At 45.5% G+C, this 20,287-nt stretch overlaps 1 protein-coding gene across 4 annotated transcripts in view; it reads right to left on the minus strand.

Moving 5' to 3' along the window:
* Window positions 1–1,720: 1,720 nt before the first annotated feature.
* MAPK15 (mitogen-activated protein kinase 15) overlaps window positions 1,721–20,287 on the minus strand; it is a 113,104-nt gene continuing 94,537 nt past the window's right edge. For 3 of the 4 annotated variants that reach the window (XM_075919909.1, XM_075919908.1, XM_075919910.1), the window contains 4 exons: window positions 18,276–18,570; window positions 11,249–11,403; window positions 3,894–4,055; window positions 1,721–3,053 (listed from right to left, as the gene is read on the minus strand). In XM_075919909.1, the coding sequence (XP_075776024.1) occupies window positions 2,829–3,053; window positions 3,894–4,055; window positions 11,249–11,403; window positions 18,276–18,570 (837 nt within the window). In that variant the 3' untranslated portion in view covers window positions 1,721–2,828. Of the gene's footprint in view, window positions 3,054–3,893; window positions 4,056–11,248; window positions 11,404–18,275; window positions 18,571–20,287 lie in introns of those variants that run through there. The other variant, XR_012901151.1, reaches the window with a different exon arrangement.

The following is a 20,287-nucleotide window of genomic DNA, read 5'->3' on the forward strand; positions in this document are numbered from 1 at the left end:
CTCTTGTAGACTCTAGGGGTTGCTTTCCTCTTGCTCCTCCTAATCTAGGTCAGTGTTTCTCAACCTTTTTTTTTATAAAGTACCTCTTTAAAAAAAAAAAAAGTACCCCCTTTTAAAAAAAATTATAAGTTTCCCCAGTACCTATAATTTTCAGACACACAATTTTTTTTCTACCATTGCAACATTTGTTAAAACAACTTAACTGTAGCTAGGCAGGTGATGAAATTTTTGGGTGTAAAAAGTACAAAAATAATAAAGCGCTGTAAAACTTAAAACAAAAATTCAGTTTTCTTCAAATGTCAGTTGTCTTGACCCCCCCTCCCCCGCCCCGACTTCTCTCGAGTACCTCTAAGGGTACTTGTACCACTGGTTGAGGAACACTGACCTAGGTCCCCTTTAGTGGCTAACTCTTGTCTAGATCACGAAATAAAGTAGATTATCTTGGAGAATTAGACAGACAGAACAACTTGAGAATAAAGAGGCTCAAGAGGCAGAACCAGATAGCACTGATTGTATTCCCACATGATACTCTTGTTACTTCTATTAGCTGCAATCCTCACCAGATGATGCAATGACTTCAGCTCCTATACCACCTTCTCATAGCTTTAAATCCTCCCCCTCAAGGGGGTTGGGAAGACTGATCCACACTTCAGACATTAAATTGTAAGTCCAAGTAACTAACACCATCAAAAGCTACTCCCTCAAATAAAAGCATACGACTACACTGCAATTATTCATCCATAGCTGGCCCATGTCAATTTATTAGGGCTCATGGGACTTGGGCTAGTAACTGTTAAATTGCCAGGTTGTGTCTACACTGGGCCACTTATTCCGGAAAATCAGCCGCTTTTCCGGAATAAGCTGCGAGCTGTCTACACTGGCCCTTGAATTTCCGGAAAAGCAACGACGCTCTACTGTACAAAATCAGCCGCTATTCCGGAAAAACTATTCTGCTCCCACTCGGGCATAAGTCCTTATTCCGGAACACTGTTCCGGAAAAGGGCCAGTGTAGACAGCCCAGTAGTCTTTTCCGGAAAAAAGCCCCGATCGCGAAAATGGCGATCGGGGTTCTTTTCCGGAAAAGCGCGTCTACATTGGCCACAGACGCTTTTCCGGAAAAAGGGCTTTTCCGGAAAAGCAGCCTGCCAATGTAGACGCTCCTTTTCCGGAAAAACTGAAAACGGAATAGTATTCCGTTTTAAGCATTTCCGGAAATTCATGCCAGTGTAGACACAGCCCCAGAGTGTATGTATTAGAGAAAGTAAGTGGGTTCTAAGATGATTTTACTTATCTCTACTAAAAATAGTATACAAAGTATCAAACTAGTGTTTCTGATATCTGTGTTTATTCCAGACCTGACCTGACACCTCGGGGCTGTGTCTACACTGGGCCACTTATTCCGGAAAAGCAGCCTGCCAATGTAGATGTTCCTTTTCCGGAAAAACTGAAAATGGAATAGTATTCCGGTTTAAGCAGTTCCGGAAATTCATGCCAGTGTAGACACAGCCCTCAAGGCTTGGGATTATCTCGCTGTATTACCGCCTCGTTGTAGGAAATTTACATATAATCTTAAAATACGGCTTAAGGGGAGGTGGAGTAATTTTTTGAGTGGACTAGGGGAATAAGCTATTAGACAAAGAAGTGCTTCCCTAATGATTTTCTCTCAGTCACAATCACACACAGAAGACAACATGCTGTGAAAGGAAGGTACTTCCCTCAGTGAAATATAATCAGTTTATTATTACAATACATACAAGGGTATATCCACACATGAAAATTATAGTATTAAATACATAGGAGAAAAATACATGAAGAAAGCAAATTCCTATTTTATTGGATTGAGAGAAAATTTTAATAACTGTTTTTGTATCCCAAAAGGACATGGGAACTAATGGGAATATAAAGTGAAGGGAATTCAAGTTATTCATAGTGGCTGCGTCTAGACTGGCAAGTTTGTCCGCAAAAGCAGCTGCTTTTGCAGAAAAACTTGCCCGCTGTCTACACTGGCCACTTGAATTTCCGCAAGAACACTGACGATCTCATGTAAGATTGTCAGTGTTCTTGCGGAAATGCTATGCTGCTCCCGTTTGGGCAAAAGCCCTCTTGCGCAAATGCTTTTGCGCAAGAGGGCCAGTGTAGACAATGAGGTATTGTTTTGTGCAAAAAAGTCCCGATCGCGAAAATGGCGATTGGGGCTTTCTTGCGCAAAATCGCGTCTAGATTGGCACGGACTCTTTTCTGCAAAAAGTGCTTTTGCAGAAAAGCGTCTGTGCCAATCTAGATGCTCTTTTCTGCAAATGCTTTTAAAAGAAAAACTTTTCCGTTAAAAGCATTTGCGGAAAATTATGCCAGTCTAGACGTAGCCAGTAAATTTAATCTTCCTGGGTTTTAGAGAATGGCCTATTCTTAGTTACCTGATCCTCTCCAAAATTTTGATTCACTGAACACAAATTGAGGCCAATACAGATGGACAAAACAGCCTGGATATATCTAACACCACAAGCCAGCAGCAGCAGAATAAAGCAGCTTTCTGTGCTTATCAGTGATAACTGAATATGAAAATTAGAATGTACAAATAAACTATGCCTATAGCATTGTATGGAAACAATGCTGCATCCCCTGCTTTCCTTGGGGTGTCTGCACAGGCTTGACAAGTTAAATGGATCAGAATGCCAGACCACTCTGTCCTGCTCAGAGAAAGTGGTTCTGTGCCCCGTACAGTGAGTGCAGGCAGTACTTCTCTAGCATCTGGGGTCCTGCCAAATCCCTAAGAATGGAATTGTTAGTTCCCTTCAAGGTCTGTGGATGGATGGCTATACTCATCTTAGTCAATGATGGTGTGTATTCAATGCTGGAGCCTGTTGGCAGGTATTTGATATTGGAAGATTCTGGAGTGCAGATTTACATATGGTCCCATAGGATTGGGAGTAACTGCCCATTGAAGCTTTGGGATCTCCAGCAGCTCCCATATTTGCTGTGACCTGGAACATCTTTTTACTGGACTTCAGAAGAGGGTGAGCATCCCTGTTGTGAAACTGTGGATTTCTTGGATTCTGTGTGAGAAAGAAAATCCAAGACAGCTCAGGCACCTTACATTAACTCCTTATACAGAAACAAAAGGTGTGCAAATGGAATGGACTGGGGTGTGGCACAGATTCTGGCTATAAAGAGAAGTAGGGCAAATCCCAGGCTGCGAAGGAGAAGGGACATAGGACAAGAATGTCCAAAAGATGAAGAAGAGAAGGTTGTAAAGGAGGAGGGATACAGGCTGAGTCCACAACAAGGAGAAGACAGTGGGGATCAGACAAGATATGAAGAGACACAGGCTATGCTCTCACCATGGCTGTGTCTACACTGGCATGAATTTCCGGAAATGCTTAAAACGGAATACAATTCCATTTTCAGTTTTTCTGGAAAAGGAGCGTCTACATTGGCAGGCTGCTTTTCCGGAAAAGCCCTTTTTCCGGAAAAGCGTCTGTGGCCAATGTAGACGCGCTTTTCTGGAAAAGAGCCCCGATCGCCATTTTTGCGATTGGGGCTTTTTTCCGAAAAAGACTACTGGGCTGTCTACACTGGCCCTTTTCCGGAACAGTGTTCCGGAATAAGGACTTATGCCCGAGCGGGAGCAGAATAGTTTTTCCGGAATAGTGGCTGATTTTGTACAGTAGAGCATCGTTGCTTTTCCGGAAATTCAAGGGCCAGTGTAGACAGCTCTCAGCTTATTCCGGAAAAGCGGCTGATTTTCCGGAATAAGTGGCCCAGTATAGACACAGCCCATATAAATGACAATTTGACCTGAGCCTGAGTTTAAAGGGAAAGATATACAGCTGTGGGTAGATTGTGCAGCTCCAATCAGCCACGTGAAATAGTGAAAGACAAATACCCATACTCACTAGTCTGGTACCGGCTGTAGTCACCTCAGCCATCATGGGAGAGTCCTTCCTGGTCAGGTGGTTATGGATAGCAGCTTCCTGTGCCTGGCTGGACAGTGAAAATGATCTCAGGTTTGATACAGATTGACCTTGAAAGTCACGACCTTTTGACACTTGCTGAGCCTGGAGGAGAAAGATAGAATCATAGAGCTGGCAGAGACCTCAGGAGGTCATCAAGTTCAGCCCCCTGACCAAAGCAGGACCAATCCCAACTAAATCAACCCAGCCAGGGCTTTGTCAAACCGAGATTTAAAAACCTCTAGGGATGGAGATTCCACCACCTCCCTAGGTAACTCATTCCAGTGCTTCACCACCCTCCTGGGCTACGTCTACATTGGCCCCTTTTCCGGAAGGGGCATGTTAATTTCACGAGTCGTAATAGGGAAATCTGCGGGGGATTTAAATATCCCCCGCGGCATTTAAATAAAAATGTCCGCCGCTTTTTTCCGGCTTTTAGAAAAGCCGGAAAAGAGCGTCTACACTGGCCCCGATCCTCCGGAAAAAGCGCCCTTTTCCGGAGGATCTTATTCCTTGAAGTAGGAATAAGATCCTCCGGAAAAGGGCGCTTTTTCCGGAGGATCGGGGCCAGTGTAGACGCTCTTTTCCGGCTTTTCTAAAAGCCGGAAAAAAGCGGCGGACATTTTTATTTAAATGCCGCGGGGGATATTTAAATCCCCCGCGGATTTCCCTATTACGATCTCTGAAATTAACATGCCCCTTCCGGAAAAGGGGCCAGTGTAGACGTAGCCACAAGGTATAATTTTTTAGAAACTATGTTGCTTCTGTTCAAGTTCTCTCCTAGCTTTGATGGGGAATGGACATATACATGCTCCAAACACACATCCTGTTAAGTAGCACTTGGTAACTAATACACCAGTAGCAACATCACATTTGCCTAGCTTGTGGTAGATCATTTTAGTCACCAGCTGGACTCTACATGCACGAAAGGACTCAAAATCATAAAGCTTTTTCCTAAAAGTGTGAAACAATGATCATTCTGCTCAAGAGGAATACATTCATGGACACTAGAAGAACTGCTGTTACGTCACATATAATTCTTGTGAAGTCACTATGGGTATGTCTACACTAGCTCGTTAATTCGATCTAGGTAAGCAAATCAGGGAACCAGGGTTGCAAATGACGCCCGGGATTTAAATATCCTAGGCTTTATTTGCATGTTCCCGTCCAGCTGCCATTTTTAAATCCTCCTTAGTCCGAACGAACTGCCCGCGGCTACACGCGGCAGTTTAAAGTTAATCCAAACTAAATCCTTAGTTCACATTAACTGTTACTCCTCATTCCACATACCATGGCCGGGGTACGCCAGGGCCACTCGGGGCAGCTCCTCAGCAGGGGCAGACACCTGCCCCTACTTTGAGGCACTGAACCGCATCCTGGGGGGCAGGACGGTTTGTGCCACCCTGGAGGGCAGCGAGCTGGGACCAGGGGGCCATGACCAGGGCGCAGAAGAGGAGCCGCCACGTAGGGTGCCACTTTGGCCGGACCCCTGAGCTGTCCCAGCAGCGGAGTCACCAGGGTCATCTGGGGAGGCCACACCATGTAAGTGCCATCACTGTCCCCTTCCCGGGGGGAGTGGGGAGGGAGACCAGGGACTGCACGTGTGAGCCTTGCTTACCACAGATCATGCAGCACACCTGTGCATGAGAGAGCACGTGCCGTGCCACCCCTGGGCAGGTGGCTCCACCTGCGTGCCACACGGGCTGTGGCCTGATAGCCACGCATGTGTGAAGAGACCTGACATGCTTCTGACCCTAGGGCGGAACACAGCAGGACACCCTTCCTTCACAAGCCCTCTCTAACATCTCCCTCCCACCTCACCCACACTATACACAGCACAGGGGCATGGGTGCAGTCTCGGGGCAGCTCCCACTCCCAGGGATAGCTGGACATTCCGACCATGGCCTCTGTGTAAGCACAGTGGCTCTGACGGTGCAGGGCATGGTCATCCTCACCTTACAGAGGGGGGCTGGGCTTCACCCACTGTGTCCCCAGGGAGAACTGACCACTTCTCTTCTTTCTCCACAGCCGCATCAGCTGCATGTGCAGGGTGCACCACCCCACCCGGGACATGCTCCTGCACCCGAGGGCTCCACAGGACGACTGCAACACGGCAGGGATACTGAGAGCAGCAGCTGGGGGACCTGCGAGCCCTGACCCGCATCATGGAGCAGCAGGCATAGGAAGAACAGGAGTTCTGGAGGAAGCTGCTTTCCCAGGGTCGTGCCATTTGTACCATCTGCAGACTTTGGTGCAGAGCATGCTGCCTTGTGCTGCTCCAGTGCCTGCTGCCCCCCCCCCAGCTACCGTTCCTCCTCCCACTTCTTCTCCCCCTCCTGCCTCTCCCTCCTCAACCTCTTCACCTTCCTCAATCTCCACACCCCCCACCTTAACCTCCACACTCTCCTCCCTATCCCTCCGGGGATGCTGAGGCCCCCGCATCCGCCGTTCTGGGAGACATGTGGCCCAACGAGACCTCCACCCCTGAGTGCTGAGCTTCCACTCCCCCTTCCTCTCCTTGCTTCCCCCTTTCAGCTCCCTCCTCCCAGTTTTCCCCCTCCCCTGTCCCACCCTCTCTCCTCCTGTCTCCCACCTCCTTTCCCCAGTCTCCCCAGAGGTCTCCCCCCACCCCCGCAGTTTTGTTCAATAAGCCCAGTTTCTATTTTTCAAAAAAAAAATTATTTTATTTGACATCAGGAAGGGGGGCTAGGAAGGGGTAAGTGGAAGGACGTGAGGGAGGACCGGGGTGGCTCTGAGGGCTCCTTGGGGTGGATGCTCTCCCATAGAGCTGTCCTGGATCCTGTCAGCCCCACAATGGACTCCCCTGGATGGCAGCCTGCAGCAAGTGCAGCCGGGCTGATGGCAACGACCCTACGAGAAACACCGATGTGCCCAGGGGCAGCTCTAGATCCATGTGGCTGAGTGCTGTGGTGTCCTGAGTGTGGGCACTCAGGGCACTCCAAGACAGGACTGCTTTGCTGTCCCTAATCGAGGTAGACAAGCAAGCGGGGAACCCTGAAAACTGTCTGTCCAGGGTGGGGGTAGGGTCCCTTTAAGCATGGAGCTCAGTTAACCTCAGGCAGCAGCCCCACACACTAAGTCCTAACCTGATGCCCTGCCGGCATTGGTTCCAGCCAGCCTTAACTTCAGTTCAGGGTCCACTCAGTGTGGATGCACTATTTCAAAAGAGCAAAATGCTATTTCGAAATAGTTTTTGTGTATAGATGTGTTATTTCGAATTAACTTAATTCGAATTAACCTATTTTGAATTTAGGTAACCCGAATTAACGCTGTAGTGTAGACATACCCTCACTGACGTGCTGTGGATGAACCTGCCCTCCCATTGTCCTCACGTGGGGAGTCCCTGGCACTCTCCTATGAGACACAAATGCCCTGGGGCTTGGGCTCCCCACGGAGTGCGCGCCCCACCCCCAGGAAGCTGCACAAGGTGCATTTACATGTGCACCCTCCCCAGACAAAAAAAGGGGGGTGGAATTTTTTGGGTTGGGGCAGCAAAAAACCGAAAGCCTGCCCTGGATGCAGGGAAAGGGGGAGGGGCAGGCAGGGGTGCTGTCATGGGGAGGGCCATTCTCAACCCATTTCCTGGGTCTATTTTGACTGCCAGTCCACCCCTGTCGAGGTGTATCCCCCCGTGGGTGCTCCAGTTGGTGATGGGTGATCCTTGGAGCCGCAGTTCAGAGCTTTTTGTAGCAGTTGACAGTTGGGCTGCACATGTGCAGGAGGTGCCTTGCGCCGCTGACAGCTGACACCTCATGCCACAGCCCGACACCCCCCCTTCAGCTCCTCATATATCCCCAAGTTAGGGTATGTCTACACTTGCACCCTCTTTCAAGAGAGGGATGCAAATGAAGACCTTCGAAACTGCAAATGAAGCCAGGATTAAAATATCCTGCACTTCATTTGCATATTCACGTTATGGCGCTATTTCAAAACAGCGCTATTTTGAAATAACAGACGCTGTTAAGACATGGTTAATTCGAGAGAAAAACCTTCTCTCGAAATAACCCTTACGCCTCATACAATGAGTTTACCAGTTATTTCAAGAGAAGGGTTTTCTCTCAAAATATCTGTGTCTTAACAGCATCTGTTATTTTGAAATAGCGCTATTTCGAAATAGCGCCATAACACAAATATGCAAATGAAGCACAGGATATTTAAATCCCAGCTTCATTTGCGATTTCAAATGTCTTCATTTGCATCCCTCTCTTGAAAGAGGGTGCAAGTGTAGACATACCCTTACTGAAAACTCCGAGTAGAAGGGAGGAAGGGAAGGCCATGGAGCACCCACGGCGGGGGGGGGGGGGGAGAGGGGGAGGAGAGACACACCTCGAAGAACAGTCGTTAATGCATAAGGTGAGTAACTTCCTTTTTTTCTTCGGGTGCTGTCCCTGTGGGTGCTCCACTGTTGGTGACTACAAAGCAGTATTCCGTGAGGACAGTGGGTCTCGGAGTTATTGGTGAGCAGCGGAAGATAGTGCCGCTGTAGCCACTGCTGTATCAGTTGCTATTTGAGGCATGATAGCATAATGTCTAGCAAAGGAGTGGTCAGATGACCATGAGGCCACCCGGTATATGTCCTTGAGGGGGACACCGCTCAGGAAAGTGGTAGACGTTGCAGCAACATGTGTGGAGTGCGCTCTAGGTGGAACTGGCAAGTGTCTATTCCGAAGAGAGTAACAATGTGGTATACAATCTACTATCAGCTTGGAAATGCGCTGCGTTGAAATTGGAGTGACTGCTGGCACCAAGACATAAATAGTTTCCATTTGTGCAGCTAGGTCCTTCGAGTGGATGGCCTCCTACTATGAAGGAGGACAGTTGTCACTAGCTCTGAATATTGAGATTTGGTGCCCAGGAAACACAAGGAAGCCAGGCGTGAAGGTGCAAAGTGTGAGGTTAGGGATGAAGTAGTTTGCCCATTTTGAGACAGAAGACTGTGTCAAATTGGTAGTGGGAGAGATGGCTCGACTGACATGCGCTGAAGGTATGGGAACCAAGTCTGTCTGGACCATGATGGAGCTATTAAGATGGCTCGAGCTGTGTCCGATTGAATTTTCCGCAGGATCCTGGGAATTAGTGGGACAGGGGAAAATGCATAGTGCAGAAGTTTGTTCCAGATGATTAGGAAAGCATTGCCCATGGATTCCTCGCCAAGCCCTGCTTGAGAGCAAAATCGGCGACACTTGGAATTGTCCCTGGTTGCAAAAAGGTCTATTGCTGCAGAAGATAGTTCCCATTTGTGGTAAAACTGCGACTCAAAGTGTCTGCAGTGATGTTGTTGACTCCAGGTAGGTAAGATGCCTTGAGGACATACCCACACCAGATGCACCAGTTCCAGAGGTGGATAGCTTCCACACAGAGGGATTGAGAATGAGCACCGCCCTGCCTGTTTATGTAGAACATAGTAGTTGTGTTGTCCGTTAGGATCAGTACAGTGTGGTTCATAATGGCGGGAGCAAAGTATCTGCACATGTTTTTGACTGCTCAAAGCTTGAGGAGATTGATGTGTAACATAGCTTCATGTGATGACCATCTTCCCTGAACTTTGTGCTCCCCATCTTATTAGTGAGGCATCTGTGGTAATTTATACTGATGGTTCAGGCTGTAGGAAGGGAACTCCGGTGAAGAGGTTGTGGTGTGAAGTTCACCATTTGAGGTAGCCTAGCACATGTGCTAGAATGATATCTCGCTTCCCAATAGGATGTCGGAAAGGTTAGTAGATGGAAGTCAGCCAGTGGTGCATCGCGCGGAAATGGAGACGCGCATACTGGACAACATATGTAGTAGCTGCCATGTGGCCCAGCAATTGAAGGCATGTATGTACAGTTGATAGCAGGCCCTCCTTTCACACCAAAAGGAAATTGGTGCTATTCCTCGTGGAATGAGATTTACCAATTTCAAAATAAGCCCTCTGCTATTTCGATTTAATTTTGAAATAGCGGTTTGGCTGTGTAGACGCTGGTAAAGTTATTTCAAAATAACGGCTATTATTTCGAAATAACTTTGCTGTGTAGACATACCCTAAGATACTGATTGGATTTTGCTTCCTGGTTCTGCCTTCTCCCTTCTTTTTTTTCTGCTATTATAGCCTATGCTCCCTCCCATTTGCGACCCAACTCCCAGGTCTCCATGTTTTTTACTTACCTGTGGGCTTTGGTCACCTGCCCCTGTCGAACCTAGTTTAAAGCCTTCCTCACTAGGTTAGGAAGTCTGCATCCAAAGGTGAATTCCATCCCTGCTTAGCAGTCCTTCTTGGAATAGCATCCTGTGATCGAGGAAGCCAAAGCTCTCCTGACAACACCATCTTTGCCACCAGGCATTCACCTCCAGGATGCACCTGTCTCTGCCTGAGCCCCTACCTTTGACACGAAGGATTGAAGAAAAAATCACATGTGCTCCAAACTCCTTCACCCGTACCCCCAGAGCCCTGTAGTCACTTTTGATCTGCTCGAGATGCCTTGCAGTATCATTAGTGTCTACATGGATGAGTAGCATGGGATAGTAGTCAGAGGGCTGGATAATCCTCGATAATGCCTCTGTAATGTCTTGGAAATGGGCCTCTGGCAGGCAGCATACCTCCTGAGATTACATGTCAGGGCGACAGATGGGTACCTCCGTTCCCTCAGAAGAAAGTCTCCAACCACCACTACCCTACATTTCCTCTTTAGGAGGGAGGGATAGCTCAGTGGTTTGAGCATTGGCCTGCTAAACCCAGGGTTGTGAGTTCAATCCTTGCGGAGGCCATTTAAGGATTTGGGGCAAAAATTTGTCAGCAGATGGTACTTGGTCCTGCTATGAAGGCAGGGGACTGGACTCAATGACCTTTCAAGATCCCTTCCAGTTCTAGGAGATAGGCAATCTCCATTAATTAAAAAAAAAAATAGTGGCAGCAGATTTCCCTGCCTTGGGGGTACGAGGCTTCTCTGCTTCTGCTGTAGAGGGTAATTCCTTATCTCCCATATCCAGAACAGCATAACGGCTCTCCAGTGCCACAATAGGAGGGTTAGGAGCAGGGGATGAGCAAAGGAAACAATAGTCTTCTGTGTGGGCACAATGGGTTATGTCCATATATCCAATGGAATTGCAGTACTTACCTCAGTCACAAGAAACCCACTGACTGCTTTCAGCTCTTCTAACTGAACAAATCACAGATTCAGACCAATCTGACTTACCCTTGTCAGTGACATCAGGCAGAAGGCAAGTGAAAACTCATTTCCTGTCACAACAACTTAGATCCCTGCAAACAGTAAGACTGGTCCTGTGTGACTGATACTTACATTACAGGGATTCTGTACATTTGTTGCAGGTGGTTGAGCACTCATATTCACCCATGTGATTTGTCTTCCAATTTTCCTGTTGATGGAGGATGTTCTCTGATGCTGAGGGAGTGGTGCTGAAAGGTTCCTAGCCATTACTACAGAACCCAGATTATCTGTTGGAAGAAAGAACACATGAGACAGAGAAGTGCGGGGGAGAGAATTAGTGTGAGAAGAATGAAGGATGAAACACAGATGGTAAAGTTAGAGCCAGGTCAGAGAGGATGAAAGGGACAACAACAACAAAATAGAACCTCATAAACAGGAAAAAACAGGAAAAAATAGTAAGAGGGAGACGGTAAGGTGCGTCTCATACCCCCTTTTCTACAGGGAGGGAAAGAGCAAAGGTGAAAGACACAGTGGGCTGAGAAGAGAAAGGAACAGAGAGAGCCAGAATAGTAAAGAAGCAAACAATTAGAGACAAAGTGGGTGTTGAATAAAGAGAGAGAAAAACAAAGGAATCAAAAAAGGGATTGATCAACAAATGAAAGGATTACTCACTCTGTGCAAAAACTTAAAAAACAATGAATAGTCTAGTCACACCTTAAAGACTAACAAAACATGTGGATGGTATCATGAGCTTTCGTGGGTACAACCCACTTCTTCAGATGAATGGAGTATTAAAAATCCAGTTCCAAGATAAATAGCAGTGGGGGAGAGGGAAGAAGGAAAGAGGGAAATAGTGAATTAGAATAACTCTGTGCAGTAACTGAAGTTCTTCAAGATGGATATTCCTTTGGGTGTTGTACTTTAGGTGAGTCTGCACCTCTGCGCTTGTAATTGGAGATTTTTAGTAGCAGTGCCTAATTGTGTTGCACACATATTGTCTTCATCTTGTGCCATTTCTGGTTGTTACATAGCACTGTGCAACCAAAGTCCCCTCGGTTCCTTCTTTACTGCAGCCTCTAGCTTGAAAACTCTTGTGTAGAGAGAAGCAAGAAGGGTAGTGGAGCATTCACAGGGATAACTATCTCAAAGAACCTCAGTTACTGCACATGGTGAGTAGACTCTTCTTTGAGTAGACTCTTCTTTCCTATTCAAAGTAGGAATAAGAGATCCTCCGGAAAAGGGCTTTATTCCGGAGGATCGGGCCAGTCTAGACGCTTTTTTCCGGCTTTTCCCCAAGCCGGAAAAAGTGGCGGACATCTTTATTTAAATCCCACGGGGGATATTTAAATCCCCCGCGGATTTCCCTATTACGAAGTTTAAAATTAGCATGCCCCTTTCGTAAAAGGGGCCAGTGTAGACGTAGCCTGACAGTTAAGAAGTTTTTCTTAATGTTCAACCTAAATCTCCCTTCCTGCAATTTAAACCCATTGCTTTTTGTCCTATCCTCAGAGGCCAAGGAGAACAATTTTTCTCCCTCCTCATGACACCCTTTTAGATACTTGAAAGGGTGAATAATAAAATGGCAAGTCCCTCCAAGCTGCGTGGAAGTGTAACTGCTACTGGGCGGATTTGAACCTGGGACCTCTGAAACAGAATATATAGGAGCCTCTACTCTCTGCGCTAAAAGCCAGCTGGCTCCCAACCCATGCTGTAGAGGTCTCTTGGTCTTAACTGTTGCTGTGGTCTAGGTACCACTTGCATTGCTCAGTAACCACACTAGGGCTACGTCTACATAACAGGCTTTTTGCACAAGAAAGGCTGTTCTTGCGCGAAAACTTGCAGAGCATCTACACTGCACGCGTGTTCTTGTGCAAGTAAATTAACAGTACAGCATCAGAAAACAGGGCTTCTTCCAGAAGAGTTATTCCTCTTTTCATGAGGAATAAGCCCTCTTGCACAAGAGCTCTTCCACAAGAAGGCCGTGTAGACAGGAAACATGAATTTCTTGCACAAGAAACCCCTATGGCTAAAATGGCCATCAGAGCTTTCTTGCGCAAGAAAGCATCCACACTGCCATGGACACTCTTGCGCAAAAGCACATGGTAGTATGGACAAGCTCTTGTGGAAGACTTTTTGCACAAGAACTCTTGTGTAAAGCAGTTCTTGTGCAAGAAGCCTGCAATGTAGATGTAGTCTTTGCATATGGGTTACATACTTCCCCTAGGTGAGGGAGCACGTCCCAAGCTTCAGAGACCCAGTTGAGATCCCGGATGAGCCCCCCACTTGTAGACGTCACCAAGTAGATTTGAACGCAGGACCTCTGAAGCGGAGTATAGGAGCCTCTACCCTCTGAGCTAAAAGCCAGGTGGCTCCCAGCCTGTGCTGTAGAGGTCTCTTGGTCTTAACTATTGTTGTGGTCTAGGTACCACTTGCATTGCTCAGTAACCACACTAGGGCTACATCTACACTGGTGGCTTCTTGCGCAAGAACTCTTTTGCAGAAGAGTTCTTGTGCAAAAAGTCTTCCACAAGAGCACATCCACACTGCCATGTGCTTTTGCGCAAAAGCATCCATGGCAGCGTGGACGCTTTCTTGCACAAGAAAGCTCTGATGGCCATTTTAATCATAGAAGCTTCTTGTGCAAGAAATTCATGTTGCCTGTCTACACTGCCCTCTTGTGGAAGAGCTCTTGCGCAAAAGGGCTTATTCCTTGTGGGGAGAGGAATATCTCTTCCAGAAGAAGCCCTGTTTTACAACGCTATACTGTAAATTTACTTACACAAGAACGCTCGTGCAGTATAGACAGCAGGCAAGTTTTTGCACAAGAACAGCTGTTCTTGCGCGAGAAGCTGCCAGTGTAGACATAGCCTAGGTGTGTGGGTTACAGCAGCACAGCCCCGCAGCTGCTTAACGAGCTCTGCTCAACCAGGGGCTCAGGACTCATCTATGGAGCTGCCTGGGTGGGGGGAGAGGTACTTCTCCCTCAGTGACAGCAGCAGCTCCCTGCTGAGGATAGAGCAACGAGTCACTCCCAGGTGGTAGGAAGGGGATATGTTCCTACCGGCTGGGAGAGACTCACAGCTCTGTCCTCAGCAGGAAGCTGCTGCTGTCACTGAGGGAGAAGTGCCTTTCCTCCCACCAGGCAGTTCAGTGTGTGTACTGAGCCCCTGACTGGGCGGGACCCATTAAGCAGCTGCAGGGCTGTGCTGCCATGCAGCTTAGGGGGAACACTGATTTGCAGCATCAGATTGGGGTACTGTGATGGGGTAGGGGCTCATTTTTCAGGTGGAGGTTACAAAGACCCTGAGTCAGTGTTTAATGGTTGACTGGGAAAAGACCAAGAACTCATCCACTTTGTGGTGGAATGCCATGATTGATATGAGATGTATTCTAACTGAGCTAATGGACAGACTTGATTTTTTAAATTCCAGTATATAGTCCAGTACAATAGGTGAAAGAAAGAAAGTTGCCATAATTTGTCTATTCTGGCACCATGTTTGGAACTTCTTCCATTTGTGCAAGCAGGTATGTCAGGTAGTAGATCTGCTGTTTACCTCCCTCAGAACAGAGGCATTGCTAAGTGCTCTGTCTCAGGTAGAGGGCAGCAGAGAAGGAACTGGGGGGGGCTGAGGAGGGGTTGGTTGCACAGTGTTATTAACTATCAGAAACCACGCAAGGCCGGGACAATGTATGGGTGGGATTCTCTTTGTTTTAAAGTTTTAAATTATGCATGGCCCCTATGCTGGGCTGCAGAAACTTTGTTCTTCTATAACAGAACGCGGCTGGCTGGGTCTGAGGCCATGTCTACACGTCATGCTAAACTGGAACTGCTGTGATCAACATAGCAGTGTTGATTTAGCAGATCTGGTGAACACATGCTAAGTTGATGGCAGAACACTCTCTGTCAATGTCTGTACTCCACTTTCCTGACAGGCAAAAGCTATGTTAAATGGAGAGCATCTCCTGTTGACATAATGTGGCATAGACTAGCTGCTGTTAGTCAATCTAAGTTGCTTTGACTTTGGTTACATAAGAACATAAGAACGGCTGTACTGGGTCAGACCAAAGGTCCATCTAGCCCAGTATCCTGTCTACCGACAGTGGCCAGCACCAGGTGCCCCAGAGAGGGTGGACCAAAGACAATGATCAAGCGATTTGTCTCCTGCCATCCCTCTCCAGCCTCTGACAGACAGAGGCCAAGGACACCATTTTATCCCCTGGCTAATAGCCTTTTATGGACCTAACCTCCATGAAATTATCTAGCTTCTCTTTAAACTCTATTATAGTCCAAGCCTTCCCAGCCTCCTCTGGCAAGGAGTTCCACAGGCTGACTACACGCTGTGTGAAGAAGAACTTTCTTTTATTAGTTTTAAACCTGCTCCCCTTTAATTTCATTTGGTGTCCTCTAGTTCTTCTATTTAGGGAACTAATAAATAACTTTTCTTTATTGGCCCTCTCCACACCACTCATGATTTTATAGACCTCTATCATATCCCCCCTCAGTCTCCTCTTTTCTAAACTGAAAAGTCCCAGTCACTTTAACCTCTCCTCATATGGGACCCGTTCCAAACCCCTAAACATTTTAGTTGCCCTTTTCTGAACCCTTTCCAAGGCCAAAATAACTTTTTTGAGGTGAGGAGACCACATCTGTACACAGTATTCAAGATGTGGGCGTACCATAGTTTTATACAGGGGCAGTAAGATATTCTGGGTCTTATTTTCTATCCCTTTCCTAATAATTCCTAGCATCCTATTTGCCTTTTTGACCGCCGCTGCACACTGTGTGGAAGTTTTCAGAGAACTGTCCATGATAACTCCAAGATCTCTTTCCTGATTTGTCGTAGCCAAATTAGCCCTCATCATATTGTACCTATAGTTGGGGTTATTGTTCCCGATGTGCATTACTTTACACTTATCCACATGAAATTTCATTTGCCATTTTGTTGCCCAATCACTCAGTTTGGTGAGATCTTCTTGGAGTCCCTCACAGTCTGCTTCTGTCTTGACTATCCTAAAGAGTTTTGTATCATCTGCAAACTTTACTACCTCACTGCTTACCCCTTTCTCCAGATCATTTATGAATAAGTTGAAAAGGATTGGTCCCAGGACTGATCCTTGGGGGACACCACTAGTTACCCCTCTCCAATCTGAAAATTTACCATTTATTCCTACCCTTTGTTTCTTGTCTTTTAACCAGTTCTCAATCCAAGAAAGGCCCTACCCTCTTATCCCATGGTCATGTAATTTACACAAGAGCCTTTGGTGAGGGACCTTGTCAAAGGCTTTCTGAAAATCCAAGTATACTATATCTACTGGATCCCCCTTGTCCGCATGTTTGTTAACCCCTTCAAAGAACTCTAACAGATTAGTAAGACAGGATTTCCCTTTACAGAAACCATGTTGACTTTTGTCCAACAAATTATGTTCTTTTACATGCTTCACAATTTTATTCTTTACTATTGTTTCGACTAATTTGGCCGGTACTGAAGTTAGACTTACCGGTCTGTAATTGCCAGGATCGCCTCTACAGCCCTTTTAAAATATTGGTGTCACGTTGGCTACCTTCCAGTCATTAGGTACGGAAGCCGATTTAAAGGATAGGTTACAAACGACAGATAATAGCTCAGCAATTTCCCATTTGAGTTCTTTTAGAACCCTTGGATGAATGCCATCCGGTCCCAGAGATTTGTTAACATTAAGTTTTTCTATTTGTTCCAAAACCTCCTCTAATGACACTTCAATCCGGGACAGTTCCTCAGATTCATCACCCACAAAGGACGGTGCAGATTCAGGAATCTCCCCAACGTCCTCAGCCGTGAAGACTGAAGCAAAGAAATCATTTAGTTTCTCCGCAATGGCTTTATCGTCCATGATTGCTCCTTTTATAGCTCGATCATCTAGGGGACCCACAGGTTTTTTAGCAGGCTTCCTGCTTCTAATGTACTTTAAAAACATTTTATTTCTTTTTGAGTTTTTGGCTAGCTGTTCCTCAAAATCTTTTTTTGCTTTTCTTATTACATTTTTACACTTGAGTTGACAGTGTTTATGTTCTTTTCTATTTATCTCACTAGGATTGGACTTCCACTTCTTAAAAGATACCTTTTTGTCCCTCACTGCTTCTTTTACATGGTGGTTAAGCCACGGTGACTCTTTTTTAGGTCTCTTACTATGTTTTTTAATTTGGGGTATACGTTTAAGTTGGGCCTCTATTATGGTGTCTTTAAAAAGTTTCCATGCAGCTTTCAGGGATTTGGCTCTAGTCACTGTGTCCTTTTAATTTCTGTTTAACTAACCTCCTCATTTTTGTGTAATTCCTTTTTAAATTAAATGTCAAGGTGCTGGATTGCTGAGGTGTTCTTCCCACCTCAGGAACATAACGTATGCAACCGCGCACAGTTATGGTTACATAACTTATGCAACTGAACACACGTCTAACCAACATCCAACTTCTTATGAATAATGGCAAGAAGGCAGGACTTGCATTATACCCTGACAGATAGCAAATAAGGGCTGTTACAGCCCAGAGGAAGGAGTTCCAGGAACCCAAAAAAGAATGCTCTCCCTTTTGTTCCTTTTTTTATACTGATGGGGTTTCGACTTCAGTTGTGGCATATGTCATAGGAAGAAAGCAAGGCTCTAATGTAGATCTCAGGCCAGTTGTGTAGCACATTCTACTGGTATATGCTTTGAGAATGGAAATAATAGAAAGGACTTTGAGGAGGAAAGAAATTGTTTAGCAGCCAAACGAATTATCAAATGAGCATTGCATCTGACAAAGTGGGTCTTTGCCCACGAAAGCTTATGCTCCAATACATCTGTTAGTCTATAAGGTGCCACAGGACTCCTTGTTGCTTTTGCAGATCCAGACTAACACAGCTACCCCTCTGATACTCAAATGAGTATCTGATATTCCAAATATATGAGTAGGGAATTTCAACACCCAGTACTTCTCCACAATACCTGATTGGATATTCTTTTGTCTTGATATTCTCTGTGTCTTTTTGGTGCAACTTTCCTTCTCCTTCTACACTCACCCTCTCATGTTGCCCCTATAAATTTCACTTGTTTCTTTCACCTTCCTTAATCTCCTTCCTTTTTTTCTTTCCCTGTCCTTAGCTATTATGTGCAACACATTCTAATTCAGGAGACTGGCACTTACTCTGAACATTGGTGTGTGTTATGGGGTTGTAAACCATGTTGATTTTAGGTCTCTGGCAGAGAGTTCCTGCTAAATCCTGTCTCTGGCTAGAAACTTCACAATGCACTGTAGATCCTGCAGGCTCATGTAAACTTTTCATAAGGGTAGGTTTTGGGTCTCTCTGAACCCTGATGGTAGATAAAGGTTCAGAGTTGGTGTTTGGAAGAGATGGACTGAAGTGAGATTGACTTGGTTGAAGATTCTCTCTCTGGATTTGTTTCTGTTGCTGGTTATTTGCCTTCCTTTCCAGAATCATCTGCAGGAACAAGAAGCTGGTTAGATTTAAAACCTACAAACATGACTAAGAACATAAAGATCGCCAAATTGGGTCAAATCAATGGTCTATCTACCCCAGTAGCCATCTTCCAAAATGGCCATTGACACATTTCAGAGGGTATGAACAAAACAGGGACATTTATCAAGTAATCCATCCCCTGTCATTCAGTCCCAGTTTCTGCAAGTCAGAGGTTTAGGGACACCCAGAACATTAAATTCCTTCTCTGATAATCTTGGCAAACAACAATTGATATATCCTCCATGAACTTATCTAGTTTTTTTAAACTCTAGTATAGTCTTGACCTTCACACAATCATCTGCCATAGAATTCCCTATGTTGACTGGGAATTTTATGAAGCGGTTCTCCTTATGCTTGTTTTAAACCTACTGCCTATTCATTGCATGACCCCTGGTTTGTGTTTTATTTGAAGGGCTAAATAATACTCCCTTCTTCACTTTCTCCACATCATTCATGATTTCATAGAGCTCTATCATCCCAACATCTCCTCACACACACCCTGTCATCTCTTTTCTAATATGAACAGTCCCAATCTTTTTAATCTCTCTTCACATGGAAGCTGTTCAATCCCACTAATCATTTTTGTTGCCCTTCGCTGTATTTTTCCCAATTTTTTTTTTTTTTTTTTAGTTTGGGTGACTAGAACTTCATGTAGAATTCAAGGTGTGTGCTTACCAGATGCCAGCATACAGCAGCATTATGGAAAATTTCTGTCTTACTATCTATCTCTTTACCAGTGATTCCTAATATTCTTTTCACTTTAGATTAATAGATTTATAGGCTTGAAAGCCAGAATGAACCATCATGATAATCTAGTCTGACTTCCTGCACATTGCAAGCCCCAAAACCACGCCCCACACTTCTGTAACAGACCATAACCTCTAGTTGAGTCTTCGAATCATGATTTAAAGACTTCAGGTTACAGGGACTCAGACATTTACACTAGTTTAAATCTGCAAGAGACCCATGTTTTTAGAAAACATAATCCCAACTATACATATACAATGATAGGGTCTAAATTAATATTACCACTCAAGACAGATCTTGGAGTAATTGTGGATAGTTCTATGAAAACCTTTACTCAATATGCAGCGGCAGTCAAGAAAACAAACAGAATGTTGGGAATCATTAAGAAAGGGATAGATACAGCTTCCATGTGAGGAGAGACTAATAGGACTGAGACTTTTCAGTTTGGAAAAGAGACAACTAAGGGTGGGGAATATGATAGAGATCTATAAAATCATGGCTAGTGTAGACAAAGTAAATAAGGAAGTCTTATGTATTCCTTCTTATAACAAGAAACAGGGGTCATCAAATGAAATTAATAGGCAGCAGGTTTAAAACAAAGTATTTTTTCATATAATACACAGTCAACCTGTGGAACTCTTTGCCAGAGGACATTGTGAAGACCAAGACTATACCAGGGTTCAAAAAAGTTCATGGAAAATAGGTCCATCAATGCCTACTACGGGGTGGCCAACCCGTTCTAGACAAATAGCCAAAATAGCAGTGAATACAGCACAAAGAGCCGGGGCAAAATTTTTGAGGGGAAAAAAAGGGGGGGACTGCCCCTTAAGAAACACATTTAAAGGCTTGTTGGCCACATCAGGCTCCCACCAGCCACCTTGAAGATGCCATTTTGAATGGCCGCGCCGGATGTCTCTCCTGCCCTGGTCAG

The sequence above is a fragment of the Pelodiscus sinensis genome, chromosome 2, assembly GCF_049634645.1.
Source record: "Pelodiscus sinensis isolate JC-2024 chromosome 2, ASM4963464v1, whole genome shotgun sequence".
Classification (NCBI taxonomy): Eukaryota; Metazoa; Chordata; order Testudines; family Trionychidae; genus Pelodiscus; species Pelodiscus sinensis.